Consider the following 20,401-nt stretch of genomic DNA (forward strand, 5'->3'; position numbering starts at 1 on the left):
TGAGGTAACGCGAGTACTTCTGTGCTCCCAAGGGTATTGACTATCCAAGTGTCTAGGTTTTTAGTTGTTTCCTCCTAGCTAGGAGTTCCCATTGACTTAACATTGACTCACGCGTATGTGTAAAGACACTGCACGCGCCGCCTGTGGGCCTCCTACTCCTAACCTAAGGTTCATATAGTGTAGCCCCAGTGAGTCTCTAGGCCCTAGGCCTTTCCTTTTCTCGTGACGTGGTACATATACCCCTTACTTAGTATATGGTTTGCTTTGCCCCTAGGGCCTAACCGTAAATTGTGCAACTTAACGTATTCTGACTAAGTAACTTGTGATGTGCTTTTGCCTGTGATTTCATAAAGAGTTCAGAGGAGTGTGTTAGTAAATAAATACATATATATTTTATATATAACCTGTGTGGTGTCCTTTCATTTGGTATTCAAGGGGTTACATATGGTAAAACAGCTGGCTTTACATGCCCTCAAGAGTCTTTTAGCCTAAGACTGTTCTGTCCACGCTACCACTAGGATAGCTGGTCTATAAGGTTGACTTACAACCATCACCATAAGGGTTGTTTGGACTGGTGCAAGGTGATCACTAGAATAGTGAACATCATATACCAGGCCAACTTCTCACATTGGTGTGCAGCGGTTGGGATTAGAGCTTGCTGTTGTTTTACCGCTTGTAATCTTAAGATATCATTTGAAAGATCACATAGGTACATGTAGGTACATATAAAAACAAGTCTTAGTATACTTAAGTTCTACTAAACGTAGCTGTTGTAGAGCCTGGGCCTAGCACACCCTGAATACAACCCCTAAACAGGTTCTGTAGGAAAACAAATAGTGTAGGTAGGTGCAACACTCCACCTCACTAGAAAACATGTCTCAGACAGTGAACCCCAGTGGTTCTCTGCCTGCAGAAGTAGATCCCTTGAGGACTGCTTCGTTATGAAGCCTTAGCCGTCCAAGAATTGAGACAATTGTGTACTTCTAGAAGGCTAAAACAGGGTTCACACCCTACCATCAAATTCCTGGTTGAGCTCTTAGAAGAGTATGATGCTCAACAGCCACCTAAGACAGGTGATACAGGAAGTGCAGATGAAGTCCTTCCCTCCTCAGATGATAATACTGATACTCTAGTACCAGAAGAGGAAGAAGAAGACGGGGTGGAAGAGGATGAGTCTGACCCTGAGGTAAACAGCCAGGTCTCAGTCAGAAGACTTAGCCAGGCTAACTTAAGCATACATGGGAGTCAGTATGGGCAGTCCTCATACAGACCCCCAAGTGGGCTTAACCAGAGGCAGTGAAGAGGGAGATCCCACTCCAGGGACTCTCTCCAATCTCAGGCTTCAAATGGCTTTCATGGCCCTGCTCAGAGAGGGATGACCTCCCCTCAGAGAAGGGAACATGAGGCCAAAATGAGAGAGGCTGCTCTGAGGATTGAGAGGCAAGAACTAGAAGTTGCCTTGGCCAAAGAGAATCTTGCTTGTGCTAGATAGCATAGAGAGAGTGGGTTAGAACCCACGGGTGGCAGCAATATCCCTAAGGATAAAGATAGGTCCTATGAGAATAGAAACGTAAGCAAGATTGTGCCCCCCTACAAAGAAGGGCATGACATCCACAAATGGATAACTGCTTTGGAGAGGGCCTGAAAAGTACAGTACAGCAGGTACCCCAAAGTCAGTGGGCAGCAATCTTATGGCTCTCCTTTTCTGAAAAAGGTAGAGATAAGCTCCTCACAGTTAGTGATGGGGATGCTAACAACTAATCTGTCCTGAAGAGTGCTCTAATTGATGGCTTTGGCATAACCACTGAGCAATATAGGTTGTTGTTCAGAGATACCCAGAAGACACAGACTCAGGACTGGACCGACTTTGTTGATTGTGCCACTAAGGCTCTGGAAGGCTGGTTATTGGGAAGTCAAGTTAGGGACTATACAGGATTGTATAATTTGATCATGAGAGAGCAAATCCTTAACAACTGTCAAAACCAGCTATTGCATCAGTGCCTGATTGACTCTGATCTGACCTCTCCCCAAGAATTGGGAAAGAAGGCAGACAAATGGGTCAGAACCAGGAATAAGCAGAAAAACCAGAACCTGGGGGGTGATCAGAAAAAGGCAGACCAGAAGGGTAATGAGCAGAAACAAAAAGACCAGAAGTCTTCACCAGGCCCCCAAAAGGCACAGGGGGAGGGTGGCTCCAAAAAGAACAAACAGAAACAAGAAGGTCCAAAGAAGCCCTGGTGTGGATACTGTAAATCAGTCTCTCACTGGTTTGGTGAGTGCACCAAGAAGGGCACAGCACCAACCACCATTGCCCCTAAGGCAACTGTCCCCCCTAGTCCAGCTGTTAGTGGTGGTTCCCAGCAAAAGGGTGTAGTAGGGTTAACCCTGGGAACTGAGGTGGACTCTGGCCTAGTCAGAGTACCAACTCAGGCTGTTCTTGTCTGTGATGGAGAAATAGCCATGTCCTCTACTGTAAGTCCCAGTAATCTGAGCAAGTACAGACATACACCTTTTATTAATGACAAGATGGCTCAGGCCTACAGGGACACATGTGCCAATGTCACTATGGTGACGCCTAACTTTGTCAGCCCTGACCAGATCATACTAGGTGAAACTTACCTAGTGACCAACGCTAGCAATGCCACTACCTCCCATAGTATGGCAGTTGTTAACTTCTCCTGGGCAGGGGTAACTGGCCTCAAAAGAGTTGTTGTGAGTTCAGACCTTCCAGTAGAGTGTCTGTTAGGTAATGATCTTGAAACCTCAGTTTGGTCTGAGGTGGAGTATAGGACCCATGCAGAAATGCTGGGAATATCAGCACATGTCCTTGCTGTGACCAGGTCAAAGGCCAAAAAGTGCTTACCTGAACAAGTGCTGGATCTTGGAACAATAGACCAGACACTACCCCAGAGAAAGAGCAAGAGGGTTAAGGCAGTGCCTTCCCCCTGCCTCGGGTTGAGGATCAACCCTCCCAGGAGGATGATTCTGAGATCCAAGAGGGAACTGTCCTAGAAGAGCTTGAGCCTGATCAGGTTGAGTTTATTGGGACAGGGGGACCCTCAAGGGCAGATCTGAGGCAGGCACAATTAGATTGTTCCTCTCTTGAACCCCTCAGACAGCAGGCTGCTGCTGAGGCTGCTGGAATGCTCAAGGTACCCATAAAGTGTATTGGGATGAGGGGCTCCTTTATTCAGAGGCTAGAGACCCCAAGCCTGGTGCTTCCAGGAGGTTGGTTATACCTCTTCAATTTAGGGACTTCCTTCCCACCTTGGCCCATGATATTCCCTTAGCAGGACACCTGGGCCAGAACAAGACTTGGGACAGCCTTGTCCCTCACTTTCACTGGCCCTATATGTCAGAAGATACCAAGGAGTTTTGTCGCTCCTGTGTTACCTGCCAAGCCAGTGGCAAATCAGGTGGCACCACAAAGGCCCCCCTCATACCACTACCTATGGTGGGGGTACCCTTTTAGAGAGTGGGGATAGACATTGTAGGACCAATGGACCCCCAAACAGCATCTGGGCACAGATTTATACTGGTGGTAGTGGATCATGCCACCAGGTATCCAGAAGCTATTCCCCTGAGGACCACAACAGCTCCTGTTGTGGCAAGGGCCCTACTTAGAGTTTTCTCCAGAGTGGGGTTTCCAAAGGAGGTTGTCTCTGACAGAGGTGCAAACTTCATGTCAGGATATTTGACTGCAATGTGGAAGGAGTGTGGTGTCAACTATAAGTTCACCACCCCCTATCACCCACAGTGCAATGGGCTTGTGGAGAGATTCAACAAGACCCTCAAAGGGATGATAAAAGGGTTACCTGAAAAGCTGAGGCGAAGATGGGACATCCTTTTACCCTGCCTTCTATTTGCTTACAGAGAGGTCCCACAAAAGGGGGTTGGTTACAGCCCTTTTGAGCTTGTGTTTGAGCATCCTGTAAGGGGACCCCTATGTCTTGTGAAGTAAGGATGGGAGTTACCTCTCAAAAAGCCTAAGCAGGACATAGTGGACTATGTGCTTGGTCTCCGCTCCAGGATGGCTGAGTATATGGAGAAGGCTTCCAAAAACCTTGAGGACAGCCAAGAGCTTCAGAAAGCTTGGCATGACCAAAAGGCTGTGCTGACTGTGTACCATCCAGGACAGAAAGTGTGGGTGTTGGAGCCAGTGGCCCCAGCAGCACTCCAGGACAAATGGTCTGGACCCCACACAATAGTTGAGAGGAAGGGAGATGTCATCTACTTGGTGGACCTTGGGACTCCCAGAAGCCCCCACATGGTGCTTCATGTCAGCAGACTTAAAGCATTTGTCGACAGGGCAGACATGGACTTGCTCATGGCTACAGATGAGGGGCAGGAGGAAGAGAGTGACCCTCTCCCAGACCTGCTTACTCAGAACCCTGATGATAGGTCAGTAGATGGGGTAGTCTTTGCTGACAGCCTCTCTGAACATCAGCAACAGGACTGCAGACAAGTTCTTCAGTCCTTCAGACATCTGTTTTCCCTGACCCCAAGTCAGACAAGCTGGTGCACCCATGAGGTGGACACTGGTGACAGTCTGCCTGTCAAGAGTAAAATCTACAGGCAACCTGACCATGTCAGGGACTGCATTAGGACATAGGTCCAAAGATGTTGGAGCTGGGAGTTATTGAGCCCTCAGAGAGCCCTTGGGCCAGTGCAGTAGTCCTGGTGCCAAAACCTCACACCCAGGATGGTAAGAGAGAGATGAGGTTTTGTGTGGACTACAGAGGTCTCAATGCTGTCACTAGGACAGATGCCCACCTCATCCCCAGGGCAGATGAGCTAATTGATAGATTGGATCCTGCCAAGTTCTTGAGCACATTTGACCAGACAGCAGGCTACTGGCAAATCAGATTAGCTGAGGATGCAAAAGCCAAGACAGCATTTTCGACCCCAGGAGGACATTATCAATTTGTGGTAATGCCCTTTGGTTTGAAAAATGCACCTGCCACTTTCCAAAGGTTGGTGAATCAAGTTCTCTCAGGACTGGATGACTATTGTGCAGCTTATCTAGATGATATTGCTGTCTTTAGCTCCACCTGGGAGGATCACCTGGCCCACCTGAGGAATGTTTTAGAGGCTCTGCAAAAGGCAGGCCTCACTATCAAGGCCACTAAGTGCCAGATAGGGCAGAACAAGGTTGTGTACCTGGGCCACCTGGTAGGTGGGGGTCAGGTTCAACCACTGGAGAGTAAGATCCAGACCATCAGAGACTGGACTCCTCCAATCACCCAGACCCAGGACAGAGCTTTCTTGGGCCTGTCTGGGTACTACAGGAAGTTTGTGAAGAACTATGGGTCCATTGTGACACCACTGAATGACCTCACTTCCAAAAAGATGACAAAGAATGTTCAATGGACAGTTAGCTGTCAAAAGGCATTTGATGACCTGAAGCAGGCCATGTGTACTGCACCTATTCTGAAAAGTCCAGATTACTCCAAAGTCCAGATTAGTCCAAACAGATGCTTCTGAGTTGGGTGTGGGATCCGTACTTTCACAACTGAATATAGATGGTCAAGACCAGCCCATTGCTTTCATAAGCAGAAGGCTGACCCCTAGAGAGAAACGTTGGTCAGCTATAGAGAGGGAGGCCTTTGCTGTGGTTTGGGCCCTGAAGAAGCTGAGGCCATACTTGTTTGGCACTCACTTCAAGATTCAGACCGACCACAAGCCCCTCCTATGGCTAAATCAGATGAAGGGTGAAAATCCCAAACTTCTTAGGTGGTCCATTTTCCTACAGGGGATGGACTTTACAGTGGAACATAGACCGGGACTGACAATGCCAATGCAGATGAACTCTCCCGATATTTCCACTTAGAACATGAAGACTCAACTGGTCAAGGTTAGTTTAATGTCCCTAAGTTTGGGGGGAGAGGGGTTGTGTAGGAGAGTAGGGTCTGCTTCCTATGGTCAACCCCACTTTTTGCTTTTGCTTTACTGGTTTTCGACTTAGATGTGGCTGTGGGCCTGCTAATCAGACCGACAGCCCAGATGCACTCTCTCTAAATTCACACCATGTACTATAGGTACATCCACAATTGGGACTTGGTTCACCTTATCAGCCCCTGTAGAAGTGTACCCTAGGTACTCAAGGCATAGGTGTAACCAAGGCCTACCCGGGGCTGCAGCATGTATTATGCCACCCCTGGCTGGCCACTCAAACTGACACAACTGGCTGATCACTCAGCTGGGGCAAGGTCATGTAATCACCCCTTGCTTAGGTATAGTATTCCGATATCTACCCTTATATATAGACACACAGTAAACTATAAGTCACTCCTATGGCAGACCTTAACAATCCTGGAGGCAGAGTGCTTGGTTATGTGTGAGATGGTGCTCTAGCATGAGCTGAGCCTGTCTGCAGCTTGCGAAACCATGTCCTTATGGCTGTTCTATGATATCGCCATACCATATACTCTTAAGTGCATTATAATCCTCACGGTTGAATGCTAACGTTGGTTTGGCTTAATCTAAACATGTCGTGTAAGGTGTCATACGCTTTGGAATACTACCCCCTCGCCAATTCTGGTGACGGGGGTAGCATTTCACCCTTCTAGAGGGAGAAGACATGTTGTTGCTGACTATCCCGGTTAAAGTTAACCAGAGCCCCAGCGTCACAAAATGGACGCTGCTGCCACAGACACAAGTCTGACCTCCTGCTGCTGGGAGTCCTTCCAGTCACGGAGGTTTGGACAATAGGTTTCTTGCCTGGAGAGGTGCGAGCACCACCCCAGACAGGACTTTGTGTATTGGGACAGGGAGGGCTGAATAGATTGAGACACTGCCTGAGGCACACTAGGTGCTTCATGCATACCCCAGTTCAAACCGGTTGCTGGGGCACTCCAGCCCCAGCTCTGGGGCGAAACTGGACAAAGGAAAGGGGGTGTAACCACCCCCCTTCCTGGTCCCACCAATAGGAGGGACCTAGGAACTAATCCAGCCCCTTTTAGCTGTATAAAGGTAGGAGCTGTGTCCTTAGACTTTAGATTAATCCTGAAATCGAAACTTGACACGAAACTCTGGACCTTCGACATTCTGATGAAGCTGAGGACTGAAGAATCTCCCTTGTGGCCAAGGAGTGACCACCCTGGGCAACCAGGCACCATCCAGCAAATCAACGGCTTGCTTTGTCGACGTACCCGCCGGAACCCGAGCACAGAGCCTGACAAGACCCAGACTTCCAGACCTCTCTGACCCTCTCTTCACGTCTGCAGCATAGCTGAGATCCGTGGAGGCGACGAGACACGTGGGACCGGCCATCTTGAAAAGTCCACGACTTGCTAACTGTGCAGCTCCTGAGGTATCCTCGCAGCTGTGCACTGGGGATTGAGAATCCCCGGATCCGAGCTCCACCTGCACCGAAGATCAGCCCTCCACACTCCACGAGTTCTGCGTGGGGCCCTTCTGCTTGTGTTCTGCTCAACGCGTTGTCCGGTTGCTGGCCCGTTGGCTATTAGCCTCTGTGACGACAATCCTTTTTAATCACCTCGCTGGTCTGGTTGCTCCAGACTGGCCCTTGCCTCCCTGCAAAGGTGAGGCACCTCAGACCTTGCTGGTCTACATCAGAAGCCTTCTTTGAATCCTGCGTGGGTTGCCTTTGCCAAGGCTTGTTGACTCCCATCCGGCAGTCAACCCCTTCATCTGCGAGAACCTTCGTGGGACAGCTCCTCTCCAGCATCTGGTCATCCTCGACGCCTCCTGGTCCGTATGGCTGAAGAGACAAGCTTCACTACAGCACCTGATTGCTCCTCGATGTCGTCTGGTTCCTTCCTGGTTCCACCCGGTCACTGGCTAGTGACCCAGACTCTGTCCCCTCTGCTTTCAGGTCTTCTTCATCCTCGATCCACCCTTGGATCCACCCGGACATCTTCCTCCTGGTCCCCTGCAGCATCTTTCCTCCAGGTCTCCATAGGCTTCAACAGCGAAACCCGACACATCTTCACACCTATGCACCTGCTTCCTGTGGGTGAGGTAACGCGAGTACTTCAGTGCTCCCAAGGGTATTGACTATCCAAGTGTCTAGGTTTTTAGTTGTTTCCTCCTAGCTAGACCGGAAGTGTCCTGAATCCTTCTTTTTCTAAACTCTAAGTTCCCATTAACTTAACAATGACTCACGCGTGTGTGTAAAGACACTGCACGCGCCGCCTGTGGGCCTCCTACTCCTAACCTAAGGTTCAGATAGTGTAGCCCCAGCGATTCTCTAGGTCCTAGGCCTTTCCTTTTCTCGTGAAGTGGTACTTATACCACTTACTTAGTATATGGTTTGATTCGCCCCTAGGGCCTAACCGTTAATTGTGCAACTTAACGTATTCTGACTAAGTAACTTGTGATGTGCTTTTGCCTCTGATCTCATAAAGAGTTCAGAGGAGTGTGTTAGTAAATAAATACATATATATTTTATATATATCCTGTGTGGTGTCCTTTCATTTGGTATTCAAGGGGTTACATATGGTAAAACAGCTGGCTTTACACGCCCTCAAGAGTCTTTTAGCCTAAGACTGTACTGTCCACGCTACAACTAGGATAGCTGGTCTAGAAGGTTGACTTACAACCATCACCATAAGGGTTGTTTGGACTGTTGCAAGGTGATCACTAGAATAGTGAACATCATATACCAGGCCAACTTCTCACAATAGGTGGGTTGTTTTTGTCATTCCAATGCAAGTTGAGGTCACCCAGAATTAGGTTGTTATATTCTCGGAGTGCGCAGTGTGCAATTAGGTCTGACAGGTGTTCAATGGAAGTGGGGGTGTTGCCTGGGGGATGGTATAGGAGATGGCATTGCAGTATTGGGTAGAATGCGTTTTCTGGCTCTCAATATGTCATCCCTGAGCTAATATCTTTTGGCATTTTGTAATTTTAACAAACCCTACATTGTGGTCCAACTTGAGCCAATAATGTTTACCTTGCCCCCACCCTCAACAGTCCCCCCACACACAACTAGCCACCCCCGCTGCCCCCTCGTTCAGGCTCTAATTAGGCCCTCAGACAAAAGCGGAGCCTTTCGGGGATGGTTTCTGAGCCGCAGGTTTCACTCTTGCCGCTGTCTCTGTCTCCTCGGACTCCCTCCCCTTTTTCTAACTCTGTTTTTTCTTCTCCACTTTTGTCATCTCTCCCGTGTTCTCCCCCTCTTAGTCTTACTCTGTCTCTGTCTTTTGCCCGTCTTACCACTCAGCTTTTTTTCCTCAATCGTCCTCTCCATTTTTACCCTCCTGTTTTCTTTCCACTTGTTGGCTAGCCACGTAATTAGCAAGTGCCCCTTGGCTCTCGAGTTTTTATTCCTCGAGAACCCCCTCCTGCTGTTATTTTTTGATGCATTTTTTACTTTTCTCCTTTTCACTGTGATATTTAATTCGGCGCTCTCTCGCCGCATATTCCAAACAATCGACAAGTTCCGAACCTTTCTATAATTCGTTCAACACACACCTCCATTCCCCCCTTGCAGCTCTTTGCTCCAAACCCCAGTTATGGTCCACCCCACACTTCTCCCAACCTCTCTGTTCTTCTCCGCCACTTTCGATCCGTTACCATCCCTGTTTATTTACTTTGCCCCATTTTTCTCTTTCCTATATCCCTTCCTTTTATTTCCCGTTTTTCGTGCCTGCCTTGTTCATCCTATTTCCCAAATTCCACTCATTCCGATATTTTAATTCTCGCACTGTTTGTGATAATCATACAGTTCGACGACCTGTTGTTCCACAACATTTTATTACTGGTAACATTTGTAACAAGCATTGGCATAGCCAATAGGTCTCGCTTTTGGGACCTTTTAAGTATTTAGTTATGCAGCACAATATCCTTAGTACAACAGCATCAACTGTTGCACGGCTAAACACTTATAGGGTCCCAAACGCGAGACCTATTCGCTATGCCAATGCTTGTTAGTCTGGCTGCAGACAGCTTAAATTCATTTCTAGACCTTATGTCATCAATTCTTCAACAAATACATGAAGCAAATAAACGGTAAACTCATACTCTTATGGTTAGAAAACACACGTTTAAATTGTTATTCAAACCACTGCATTATTCTAAATATTTTTAAGACTTACATTCGTTTTTCCTTCCTTTTTCAAACAACACTTCATATAAAAAAAAATACCCATTAATAACACATTTCCCTTAAATCCTGACTCAAATCATCATATCTAAAACCCTTGTTTATCTCAGGGTATAAATACTAATTAAAATCGAATTTATAAACAGCATTTATAAAGAGTACTTATCTTATGTTCGAGCAGCAACAAAAGAGGAAGATGGCTGCTTTACTTGGAGTATTATACATGTTCTAAGTTCTGGAATGTTTTGGTAATATTCTAAGTTCTAGTGTTGTTGCTGCTGTGTTTGGGCAGGAATAAAAGGGATATGCATAATGTTGGCCTCCGGGCCTTTGACATAAAATTTTAAGGGAGGCTACATTGTCCCCTTTGTGTTCCCATTAGGTTTTGAGCCTGGCAATTCTTGGGCAGACCCTGTCCTGTCATGTCTATTTGCTAGAAAACATAATGTCACTGTCATCATTTTTAAGTCTTAGTTTGAGCGTTTCATGGGAGAAGGCAACACATTTGAAAGAGATTGTTTATCTAATGTGTCCAAAATATGCAAGCAGTAGCAAAGAAAAACAAAAATAGGAAACAAACAGAACAATAAAAAGCATGAAATATTTACTTCTGTTGAGTTTGTTGGAGGCTACTCCTTGCTAGATTTAAAATAAAACCTAGATAAAACCATGAGTACATTAATATAGTGATGGTGTGCCCTCTACAACAGTGTGTTAAACATTCTAATTCATGGGTCTTTTAAAGTTTATATTTTATTATGCTGTTAGACAGTGCGAATTATGGTGGAAAAATGGAAAAGCATTAGCCTTTAGAGCCAGCTGAATGTGGATTTCAGAATCTAATACAGCAATATCCAAATTAGCAATGTTTTCGATATTTAAAGGAAACACTGTTACAGAATGGGCGTTTTTTGGTATGACTCCCTAGCAGAACGCTTTTATTTCTAGTAATGCTGTCAAATTTATTCAAACAACTAGCTGTACCCTGCCACGCGTTGCTTTGGCTCAGTCTGGTTAAATGGAAGAGAAAGAAAAGAGTAAGCGCACATTTCTAATATGTTTAATTTCACAATGCATGCGGGCACAAAATATGTTTTTGTGACTATTGTCACGTTGTGTATATATAAAAACGCGCTAATGTGGCAAAGTGAACCAACTCCTCCCCGCTCCCTCCACCCACTTCCCGGTCTGCCTTCCTGACACCAACTGTTCATCCTAATATATGTAGGCTATTGTCTCTATGCGTCCTTTCTAATGTTACAAAGTAAACCAACTCCTCCCCCCTCCCTCCACCCACTTCCCGATCTGCCATCCTGGCACCAACTGTCCAGCCTAATATATGTAGACTATTGTCTCTATGCGTCCCTTGTAGTTGTTGTGCAGCAACCAAATCGATAGGGTCTGTTCGGCCTTTCGATTAAAAACACACGCGTATTGGACATGCGGGTATTCGAATCCAACGTTGTGTATATATAAACACGCGCTAATGTTGCAAAGTGAACCAACTCCTCCCCCCACAATCCACCCACTTCCCGGTTTGCCATCCTGACACCAACTGTCCATCCTAATATATGTCTCTATGCGTCCCTTGTAGTTTTTGCGCAGCAACCAAATCGATAGGGTCTGTTCGGCCTTTCGATAAACACACGCGCGTATTGGACACACGCGTATTCTCATCCCACGTTGTGTATATTTAAACACGCGCTTGATCGAATCCAACGTTGTGTCAAAATTTCAAATCAATTGGTGAAGAACTTTCGGAAATTTAAGATTTTGAACAAAGGAACATTGACATTTTTATGTGTCTGTTCGGGCTTTCGATCAAAAACACGCGCATATTCGACACGCGTGTATTGGAATCCAACGTTGTGTATATAAAAACACCCCCCCTATTGGAATCCAACGTTGTTTAAAAATTTCAAAGCAATCGGTGAAGAACTTTAGGAGATTTGAGATTTTGAATAAATGAACATTTACATTTTTATTTATATAGATGAATGAATGAATTTGTGACCTGCTTGTATGGGATGCTCAGTAAATCTTTTTGATTACTTACCTGCTTATTGTAGTTAAAAATGTTCAAATTAATTTTCTCAGCGGCTGCATTTTCATATAATTTAATTCATATGTTTCCTTACTAATAGATTTGCACGTTATTGAAGTGCAAAAGCACCGATTTGAAAACATGTGGACAACCTTCAGAAGAAAGTTCCACAAAGTTTGAATCATTCTCCCTGTGTGGCAGTTTTGGTACAAAGCATGTTTTCCCAGAAGTCCTGTATAATGGCATTGAGCCGGGACTGGAAGACTTTCAGGTAGGCATCTTTCTCTTTTATAAGTAACACTTCCAAAACTAAGACTGATACGAGAAGACGGATTGGCTGAAATAGTTGTATTTGTTTCTTCAACAGCAGTATTTAAACAGCATTATTCTGTGGGAACACTGCTCCCAGAGTTATGTTTATGGATAAACCACGTGTATCCATAGTTTATCAGTTGTTGAAGAAAACCTCAGAATCGACCTTTCATTTGAGTCTGTAAATGCATGTATTAAAGCTGTGAATCACAAAACAATTTAGCAGGGTGACCCATGAGTTGAAGATTCAAGTTCCCTGAGGACAGCCAACACACACTTTTGCACCTAACTTCAGAAGTTTTTAGAATATTTAGCATGTTCAAGAGTTTCACTATCCTAGGGGGCAAGTGGAGGGGTGAGTACGGACAACTTTCAAAATGTAGAAACATACGTACAGAGTTTCTACAAGTGCAGAGGTTTTTAAAAAAATCACGCCTTAGATGCCAACAATGCTCCTATCTCGGCAATGAGGCAAGAACATTCCAACGCAAACGGTGATTTGCATTGTAAACCGATGTAATGTTACTTTGCCTGGCACAAATCCCTATGTACAAAGAATTGTAGACCGGCATTTGCGCCAAATTGTTACGCTTCCCTGAGGCAGGATTAACAAAGAAACATGTTTTAATTGCTCCTCATTTTGTTTTTCTCTGCGTGGGTGCACATTCTACAGCACACATACACAATGCCTTGAAGCATAGTTTTTGCAAAGGATATGTACCCTTCATGCACAAAAACTATGCTGATCACAACACAAGCACATTTGCACTATGGCAGAGAGGTGCCTGCGTTGGTGTATAGCTGCCAAAAGTGCACCAGCACAGGAACAGAATGCACCATGTCTTAGGGCATATAGTGTAGTTCTGGTCTCTCCTGTTCACGCAACGCAGCAACTTTACTTGCTACGCTGAATTGCATTAACTCTTTGTAAATTTGGTCCATCATTATTAGGCGTCAGCTTTGTCAAAAGAAAATTACTTTTACAGTTTACATTCGAGGACAAATTTCATTTATTTTACACGTGCTACAACTACCGCTAGTCCTTATGTAGCTTACCTGGACCCGGTACTGCACACTTGATAATGTGCTGTTCTGCCTCCTCCACCTCTGAACCATGTGCTACATTGACCTGGAATCTTGTACTGATCCACCTTGTACCAAGCTCTGCAAGGTGCATCCTGCACTCTTTCAGCCTCCTAGCCCTCTTAGATCTTGTGCTGCTCCGTCGAAACCTTCAATGCTCTCAGACTACTCCACTTCCGCTCCCTTAATTGTGTCAATCATTTCGTCATTGATATACTGATAAAAATATTTAGTAATACTCGTTAGCCGACAACACAGGTAGAGCTTGGATTACGGTAGAACACAAATTGTCACTATGTAGAGAAAATGCACTTCCACCACATATACCCAGATGTTACTGCTTCTGTGTATTACTGAAGATTGCCCCTTCAATGTACAAAAGCCAAAAAGATTGGAACCAACAATGTTTGCTTTAATTACAAGTGGGGGACCATCCAAGTTCCTACCAGGTTTTCTATGGCTCTGATTACGATGGCAGTCGGATAAGCATCCTAATCGGGGCCTATGTGAATAATCTCTATTTGGAAAAATTTCATGTACAATTATTTATGAGGATAGCCTGAAAATCTGGTTTGCGTCTTGCTCCCCTGGGCCTATGGTGGATACCCTTGCTTTACAGTGTACTTAATAAAAAAAGAAAAACATCTATGTGGCCCTTCTATTTTTAGTTCAATAATATTACACCATCAATTTTGACTAGGTAACTTTTCATGTAGCAATGTTTTCTCCGACAGCTTAGTATGCTTGTCCTCAGCTCTCCTTGTTTATATTCTGTCATGTTGCCTCTAGATCAGTAGTTCTTAACCTGGGGTCTTCAATGCCTACGTAGAAGGCCTATGAATGTTTAGAAAATTAAATATTAGCAGATAAACAATGCCTTTACACATAAAAGCAAAATGTAAAATTTTACATTTTGAATACACTAAATACATTTCAGAGAATTAGAAACTAGAGTCTAAAAACTAAGTGCATACCTGTAGCTTGATCTGTAGGAGCAGTGCAAGTACAACAAACAGAATCTAGTTTGGACGAATGGTGGCTTCAAGTGACATTGGCATGTGCCACAAAAAAAAAGAGCATGCATTAGAAAAAATAAAGACAAGTGAAATGCTAAAGTATAGCATATTTTTTCATCTTTTTGAAATAAACCAAACTTTCAAAAGCTTCAACCTTCAACAAATTTTGTTTTTGTATATTTTTTGTGTGTGAATTAAATAAAACAGTTCATAATATGTTTTTTCTGATTTATATTTGTTTCTTTATTTTTGTGTATTGTTTTGAGGTTAAAAAACTAGAAATTGCTGAGGCTGGGTTCCTAGCTTCCAGTAGTGACTAAGTGGGGGTCCACAGAAGTCACAAGGATGAGAGTGGTTGCTCTATATCATTAAAATGTTTTTATGATTGTTTCAATTTATTTTTCTGTTATTTCCACAAACCCCCAAAATACCTGCAGCTCTGTAAAGCCCCATACAACATTTATCAATTTACCGCTTCCATGCTGCAGAATGTGTTCCTGGGGCTCTAGTAATCACACCTATTATTTGGGCTGATTAAATTAGACTGATCTTAATGTTGCAGCCATTGAGCAGTAGCATGGCAAGGTTGCCACATGACATAACAGAAGCAAAGGAATAAGCCATCAACTCCTAAGTTGGCTAGTAAAACTCATAAAAAATGTGAGCGTGGTAGGCCCCTCACATGCCTGGGTTCCAGTGTCACTGCAAATTCAGGCCTAATGGTCGCTACCGTTCATCGGTTGAAACAATGTGTCCTCCCACTTGTTAATCAATTCTCCTGATCCATGCATTGTATGTTTGTTTCATGGCTTTTGAGACTATTGCGATCCCGCCCATAAACAGTGTTTAAATATTCATTCTACAGTTCTACAAGATGGACGGACACACTTCTGATCCCCTTTCCTCATTTACCACCCATTAACTCTGCCTAATTCAATTCCCCTGGTACATGCTCTCAATTCCTTTTTAGGTTTTGCCTAGCCAATGCGTACGAAGTACGCATGCGCTAGCAAAATCTTATGTTTTTCTCTGTGGGGTCGGGTATCCGCCCCCTCCTCCCATTGGCTAGCTCCATAAATGGAGGCTAGCCATTGGGAGAAGGCTCTGTCCGTCAATCCCGGATCAGATTCGGGGGCGTTCCCGAGATTTTTTCCATGGGCGTTCCCTCTGTGTAGTCATGCGGCGGTGGGCGTGGTTATTTTTTTGCTTTCCTCAAGTCATGTTTTTGTCATTGCGCCGAAGATGGCGCCGGGGCCCGTCGACTTCTCGTTGCTCCAAGAAGTCCAGGTGAGTGCTCTGCCTTTTGATTACCCTTTCCCGCCCCCCTCTCCCCGTGTGTCCGTTCCCGACCCCCTCTCCCCGTGTGTCCGTTCCCGCCCCCCCTCTCCCGCTGTCGGCGTGTCCTTTCCCGCCCCCCCTCTCGGTGTGCCCGGTCCCGCCCCCCCTCCCGCGGTCTGTGTCTCCGGCCCCTTGTAAATGCTCCGATCGAGTGCCCACCTCGATTATTGTTTATTTAACACAAGCCGGTGCCCACCCGGCATTGCCCCGTGCTTTCACTGCCGTCGGCCGGGGAGAAATCAGGAGACGTTGTCCCGCCTCCCGACCCCAGGGCCACGCTGCGATTGGCTGCAGCCGCGACCCGGAAGTCAGGCAGGCCGGGGGCAGGACCTAGAGACAGCCGGAAGCGGACGGGAGGCCACCCCGCGCTCCGGTGCGAGGAGAAGCCGGCGTCTTTCCTTCTCCCCCCCCCCTCGGCTCCCAAGGCGAGGGAGAGCTCAGGAGAGAGAGGGGGAGGAGTGTGCAGAGAGAGCCCCGAGGAGCGGGAGCTCTCGTGAAGCCGCCCACGGACCGGAACAGAAGCAGAGGAGCCCTTGCCTGCAGAGACCCGGTGAGTGCAAGAGCCGGGTTGTTGTTCTCCGGGAGGTGCGGGGCTCCTCACACCCATCACCGAGTGGCCCCGACTGGCAGTGGGCCGCTCCAACGAGGCCCCCGCATTGGTGCCCAACCCCACGAGGGGCATCAGCCTGCATTCCGCATTTGGAGCCTGAGGGCTCAGGGGGCATCTTTTGGCTAAGAGCCCACGAGGCTCAAGAAGGCGCCCCAGTGTTCCCGGGTCCCCCGTGAGGGACCCCAACAGCCCAGTGAGGCTGCAACTTTGCTCTTAGAGAGTCCAGAGAGGCTCTGGGGGCATCCTTTGTTGTAGAGCCCAGCGAGGCTCCAAGGGGCCAGTGCTTTGTCATTTAGAGCCTGGGAGAGGCTCAAGGGGGCATTTGTTTATTCAGAGCCTGCGAGGCTCCCACGTTGGCCCATCCTTGCTTGCACACCCGGTGAGTGGGGCAGGAGGAGAGGGAGGGGCGCCGGGACACATTGTCGGTGTCCCCCCCGTAGCGCGAACATTAATACGAATATATTACACCATCACGAGGAGCCTGAACCTGCATGTCAAAGTGCAACACAGGGGAAGAAGTCCCTAAACCAACATCTTCACAGGACAGAAAGGACCGAATTACCGCAGAAATAAACTATGTCTCAGAATGTCTCTTGGAACATGCCTTCACGTGGCTCCCTGGTAAACCAGCTGATATGTAAGGAAAAATTTTATTCTGTTCGCTGCCAACTGCTACTTTCCATGCAGGGTGAACTTGATTTTTAAGTTATTTAAAACAAAACAGTGATGCAAATTTGCAAAGTTGAAAAAATATAAGTGTGTCAATTCTCACTAATTTTATTTTCACTGAGACGAGCATGTATAACTGTCACTTCACTCATACAAAAACAACTTCCATTACCTACTGTCTTTTTTCAGCTTTAAATAGCGCGAAACAGGCCTGAAGGACCTGTAGCACTTTACACGAGCACCAGCTACATTACACATGGACACATTCATATTGGGGCACATGGAGTGTAAGTGACGTAACCAAAATCACAGGATGTCGAGCTGACACCTAAACAGAACCGGATTCCCCTATTCAAAAGTCGGCAGCTCTGGCCATAACGCCACATCCTCTCGCCTCTATCCAACCGCTTTTGACGATCAGAGGACAGCTAGTCTCACTAAACTAGAGCGGCCTTAAGAGCACGTGGCTGTAGAGGTTTTACTGGTCATAAGAATTTACTTCAGCGCCTGGATACTTACAAAGAGCGGGAAAAGATACTCGGTGTTAAAGGAAACCCGTGAATAAAACGTCAAAAGACTTAAAAGAAACATTGCCACATTCCCAAGGGTGGAAATGAATGACCGGCTCTAGCCTATTCGGCAGCAAAGCAATTTAAGCTACATGTGGTAAGAACCTGGGGGTATCCACATATCTGCACGACAGCCACACGTATGGTCGAGGCAACAGGAAAGATTAAGTGCTGATTTCAATGCGATGGAACAACCAGGTCTTCTCGCTGTGCCCTTAGGCAGTCAGTGGTGACTCAGCGGTTCTTAAGCAAGAAACTTGTTCACCATTGGTGTCCTAAGGCTTTTGGTATGATTGACATGTTAAAAAATGCAGTAGGTACACTTTTTGAGTATTGGTTTCCCCGGTGTAGCATGGTCGAAAAGTTAGTCTCAGTCTAGAGATGGTGCTGGATTAAGAATTTAGAATCTGTACAAATCAGTCAAAATAACACTTTACTTCAGCGCTACAGCTTACAAAATATAGGTTTGTGTTGTTCACATTATAGCAGAGTGGAGCAGTTAAAATGATAACTAATGCACACCAGAAGGGTCTGGTATCCTCTGTGGATGAGATCTAAAGCCAGAGTGTTATAATGTCACTACTGTCTCACGGCTCATCAACGATGTTGTAGAAAGCCCTGTGACTCGCATTAAATGTAGCATACTTCGTCTCTGTGTGGGTGTGTGTGGGAGGGCTCTGTGGGGGGGGGGGGGGCTCTGTGTGGGTGTGTGTGTGGGGGGCTCTGTGTGAGTGTATGTGTGGAGGGCTCTGTGTGGGTGTGTGTGGGGGGCGCTGTGTGTGTGTGGGGGGATCTCTGTGGGTGTTTGTGGGTGGCATTTGCGACAGATTAAGCTATTGGCATTGTAAATGACAATGCCATTTATTTATGTTAAAAAAACATAAATAAAAATGTCAAGAGCAATGCCAATAGCTCTAACTTTAACAAAGGCAAAACCATTGCATTGTAAATGCTTGTCTATCTTTGTACTCCATTCTTAACATGCATCTCTTGTACCTTGAAGGGTTTTAAAAAATTCTGCTTGCATTTCCTTACCCATTAATTAACATCCTACTTCTCTTTCCCCTTCACACTTCATGCTCTCCCTCACTAAGTCCCACTACTGCGAGAGAAGTGTATTATTATAAAACGCATATGATAACCACTGTTGTTAATATAACACTTCAGCAGTTTAGTTAATTATCCCAGGAATATTAATTCATAGGCAGGAGTCGTAGACAGCGGCTGTTTCTGTCCATAGACGTAGGGGCTCCGCCCCCTTTAATTTCACCCCCAATAAAGACCATTTCCTAAATAAAAGGAGAGTCTTTCAATTTGCTTCTTCAAACAAAAAAAACACGCATCTCTTGCTGAGGCCCGGGGCTGTGCATACTGACACTCATCCTACTTGTTTGTAGCTGTGATGATGACTCGTGATGACACACTGCAACAGACACGGCCAAAGTCTATAGTGTATGCCTGCCTGTCAGGTTATCAGCTCTGCAAAGACATAGCATTGAAGACCAATCTCCACCCCCTGATGACGTGGAGGTAAAATTACCCACGGCATTCTAAAACGAAGCCCTGGCGCGCTGGACCTTCACGTGACTTAGGGAGTGGACAGCATGGTCACTCAACCCTTTCCCAACTTGTCACAGGAGAATGGGAACCTTTAACGAATAGGGAAAGGGTGAGGTTAGCTGCAGATGGAAAGCTGAGAAATGGAGTCTGCGCAGTTTGTCCTCAAGACTTTTGAAGACATACTGGCATATGTTCAAGGACTTAACACCAACCTAGCATCAATGTTTTGCTGTTTTTTTATCGCCTTATTTACAAGTTGCCTCTAACTGGAGATAGCGCCACTTATCCAGCGAAAACTTGCATTTTAAAGATCGCCACTTCTGTTAGCAAAAGATAACGAAAACGAGATACAAGGTGGGCGTTCCTGTGAAAAAACTGCTGCCAACCCCACTTTGCGATATTTACAAGGAATACCTTGTACGGTGCAAAATCCCAAAAACTGCCTTTTAAGTTCAGTTAGACGCAGTTTTTTAAGACCAGAAAATAGCTGGTTTTAAATTTGGTGCAAACACTTGGGGCCTCAATTCAGAGGTTTTTGTGCGTTGCCCTGCGCCATAACAAAATCTCAGGAATGCGCCCCAGAATAAGATAGGGCGCAGTCCTGGGCCGCATTCATGAATAGTGTTGCATAGCTGCAACAAAACAGTGTTGGCACACTTTTCACTGCTCCCTCCTTGCGACAGCACAGATGAGCTGTATTTACTGTAAGGTGCGACATGTCACAAGGATTTACAGATATGTCAGTATTCCTGATGTATCTGTCGGTGCTAAAGTTAAACATTGCTGCAATTTTGTTGCAAGCATGACGCAACTCCAGCAATGCATGGGGCAGGCCTATCCCTATGGCACTGCGTCACCCTTACTCCCGCCATCAGGCAGACGTAAGGTTTTGACGCAGTGGCGTCCTAGAATTGTCGCAGTGCAAACTAATAGATTTCACTGCACCCCCTCTTATGAGGCTTTGTTGCGTGGGAACGCCCACCCTGCATACATCCTACCTAACACAGGTATAATCTGGCATAGGGGTTCACAAGGTCACACATTTGCCTAGATGCATCCCTTTGTACAGTATCTAGTTTGGCATCCCCGGTGACCAGCGACCCCCAGATGCTCAGTCCTCTGACACGGAGG

At 46.0% G+C, this 20,401-nt stretch overlaps 1 protein-coding gene across 1 annotated transcript in view; it reads left to right on the top strand.

The window, feature by feature from the left end:
- Positions 1–20,401, top strand: part of LOC144761788 (pantetheine hydrolase VNN2-like) — a 157,309-nt gene that overhangs the window by 133,744 nt on the left and 3,164 nt on the right. The window contains exon 6 of the mRNA XM_078647034.1: positions 12,214–12,384. Coding sequence (XP_078503160.1) covers positions 12,214–12,384 — 171 coding nt within the window. The remainder of the gene's footprint in view (positions 1–12,213; positions 12,385–20,401) is intronic.

Source organism: Lissotriton helveticus, chromosome 6, assembly GCF_964261635.1.
Source record: "Lissotriton helveticus chromosome 6, aLisHel1.1, whole genome shotgun sequence".
NCBI lineage: Eukaryota > Metazoa > Chordata > Amphibia > Caudata > Salamandridae > Lissotriton > Lissotriton helveticus.